Source organism: Haemaphysalis longicornis, unplaced genomic scaffold (assembly GCF_048455015.1).
Source record: "Haemaphysalis longicornis isolate Haplotype H1 unplaced genomic scaffold, Haemaphysalis longicornis Haplotype H1 scaffold_3, whole genome shotgun sequence".
In the NCBI taxonomy this organism is placed as follows: Eukaryota; Metazoa; Arthropoda; class Arachnida; order Ixodida; family Ixodidae; genus Haemaphysalis; species Haemaphysalis longicornis.
Window position 1 is genome coordinate 28,614,254 of NW_027526335.1, and position 2,956 is coordinate 28,617,209.

The 2,956-nt window shown below is 48.3% G+C and overlaps 1 protein-coding gene across 1 annotated transcript; it reads left to right on the forward strand.

The window, feature by feature from the left end:
* The first annotated feature begins 1,171 nt into the window (after positions 1-1,171).
* On the forward strand, positions 1,172-2,479 carry Roc1a (Regulator of cullins 1a). The gene is made up of 6 exons (XM_077702745.1): positions 1,172-1,438; positions 1,528-1,555; positions 1,635-1,685; positions 1,777-1,847; positions 1,937-2,022; positions 2,360-2,479. The coding sequence occupies exons 1-6, from the start codon at positions 1,337-1,339 to the stop codon at positions 2,370-2,372; spliced, it is 351 nt and encodes a 116-aa protein (XP_077558871.1). The 5' UTR covers positions 1,172-1,336; the 3' UTR covers positions 2,373-2,479.
* Positions 2,480-2,956: the final 477 nt, after the last annotated feature.

The following is a 2,956-nucleotide window of genomic DNA, read 5'->3' on the forward strand; positions in this document are numbered from 1 at the left end:
GGCTCCTTCTCGACATATTTTTATTCATCTTATCACCCTCCCGCCCACTGTATACGTTGGTGTGGTGGGCCGACCGGTATTGGCCCTTGGCCTATCCAGCACACCTCAGTCCACCTCGGTTGAAATAACGCACTGTCATTGTTGTAATTTGCTGAATTGGTTATGACATATTTTGTTTATTAACGCCAAAACCAACTGGCTCAACAATCATACACACAAGAAAACCTAGATTCACATGATGTGCCAGATTGAACCTGGATGAAAAAGTGACTTCGTATACTTTGCAATTTCTTTTATTTTTTTCACAACGTCGATATCTGCACTACCCTCGCATCATTGCCTCGCACGCACGCACTCCACAATCATAGTTGCGGAAGTAACCTACCAAGCAACTTATTTTAAAACGGAAGGAATAAATATTCTGTCATGTTTCATTCATATGCCAATTCATTTTCAACTTTGGGACGTCCAGAAAGCCCGGGGTGCGCTCGAAAAACAGCCTGGCGACCCGGCAACGGGATCCGCTGGCGCTGTGCAGAGAATAGAGTAGCAACCCCAGGTCGACGCCATGTCGACGCCAGGCCCAACGTTCCGATCTAATAACGTTGGCCAGGCCCGCGTCTCGGCGCGTAAAAACCGCCGATTTGCAGGCATCGTTACACATAACCTAACCCATAGAGTTTCTCAATAGCTAGTGAGAGAGAGAGAGAGAGAGAGAATACATTTATTGAGCGTCGGAATTGGGAGTGGTTCCTTATTCACTGGAGCCCATATGATGTCATGGCCGCCTGCGCCCGGTCGACCAGCGCTAGCTGGGTCGCGAGTGAGGACAGGAAACTCAATGACCTAACCTAACCACAAAGGTGGAACTCGTCAAGAAAGCGACAAGAAGAGGGCGTTACAAAAATGCATGAAGGAAAAGCTGCACGTGCGTGCGAAGAGCGACGTTGCTCTCGATTGCAATTTGCAAAATACTGCAATATCGGGTGGTTAGTTTCGCTCGTATCACGCAGTGCAAGGCTCTGGAGTGGTCTTCTAACTTAATTGCTGCGTAATGCTCATTTATGCGGTACTATAGACGTTTTTTTTTTTTGTACGTTATGTATTGCACCAAATCTATCATCAGCAGCAGCATTGGTGACTACGGATTGGGCTACGAGAACGACCCACGAGCGGCCTTGTCTTTGGCTTACTGTGTTGCGCTTGCTTCTTTGATCGCCGCGCAACAGAATCTCTCTGGTCGATTTGGTGGTGCGGCCTGTGTGTTGCTCGACCTAATTCGCTTCGAAATTTTCATTTAGTTGACAGAGTTCCGCCAGTTTACGCCCCCCCAAAAATGGCCATGGAAGTGGACGAGGATCTGGACGTGGATCAGTCCGAGCAGCCGAGCTCCACTAGTTCGGCCAGGGGAGACAAGAAGAGGTTCGAAGTTAAAAAAGTGAGTCGCCCTTTGACGCGAAATTTGCGCCGTCTCTTGCAGCTAAACCTTATAAAGTGCGCTAAACGGTTGCGTCTTCATTATTCCAGTGGAATGCGGTCGCGCTGTGGGCCTGGGGTAAGTCGCCGACTCTACCTGGAATGACAGGACGCGAAGCCTTCGTGCGCAGTCTCTGAGTGCGTTCCTTTTGTTTCAGATATTGTCGTGGACAACTGCGCAATCTGCCGGAACCACATCATGGACCTTTGTGAGTGTTTTTGTTGCGTTGGACACTTCGGGTTTCGGGCTGGCGATTTATTTTTACTCAAAAAATCGCTCATTCACTCTCGTGTTTTCAGGCATCGAGTGCCAGGCTAACCAAGCCTCGGCTACCAGCGAGGAATGCACCGTAGCCTGGGGAGTGTGCAACGTAAGTTTGCAAGCCACCGTGGCATTCCAGGGTTATGCCTGAGCTGTCGCGAAAGAACGCGAACTCACGTGCCCATTTCTCGCGTGCAGCACGCGTTCCACTTCCACTGCATCTCCCGGTGGCTGAAGACGCGCCAAGTCTGCCCGCTTGACAACAGGGAGTGGGAGTTCCAGAAGTGAGTGCTCCGCGTTACTGCAATTACCCGCTGGCAAACGTTGCAACTAGCGGCGGGCCGGAAAACCTAAGGAAAGCGCGTTTACTTTTCACGATAAAGTCGATGTGCTTACTGTTTTTGTAACTAGTACGACCATATCCGTGATAACGCTCTAAATGAACGTAGCGGTAAGCACGTGAACGTCCTTAAACTGCAATAGTGCTGATCCACACACTTTATAAGGGCTCTTTTTGACTAAATGACGTTGTTTTTATGAAATTTCTTTTTGCTGCGGCTTTTGTGCGAGCTGTCGACTCAAATTGTGCTCCCTTGCTTGCTTTTTCTCCCTAATCTGCAGGTACGGACATTGAACAGGTGGCCTTCCGGGCATCAAAATTAGCAACTTTTTTTTTTTCCCCGTTTGCTTTGTACTCCTTAATAAAAAAGAAATTTGTCCATCGTGCCACCTTGAAATTGACTTAGTTTTCTGTTTGGAACTTCATCAGCAGCTTCTGGTGTAGCTTACAGTGGAGACTGCTGCCACAGGAACTATTTTTAAGTGGGTGTACTGCTGCACTGGCTCTGTGTTTACACTTTGTTTTCGTGTGTTCACATCATTTGATGTCAACGTAGACGTTTATACCAAGACACCAAAGGTTTTTGGTGTTGTGAATCTGTTACGAGGACCCATTGGCTGTGTTCAACTGCGAGAACGAGTCCTTGGAACTTACTGGATTAGACGAGAGCAAGCACAGCATTAAGTTGGGAGCTGCAAGATGTTAGAGCCCACCAGCCACAGTGAAGATACTCTTTCAGTGTGTTGGTGTGATCAACAGTGTGAGCATTGCTGCACAGTTAGCTTTGGTCACCTGCGAAGCTTTGAGGTCCCCCTCGATGGTACCGATAAGGTTAATCTCTTTTGGTTGGCTGTAGCAAATGCCACTGACTGGGCAAT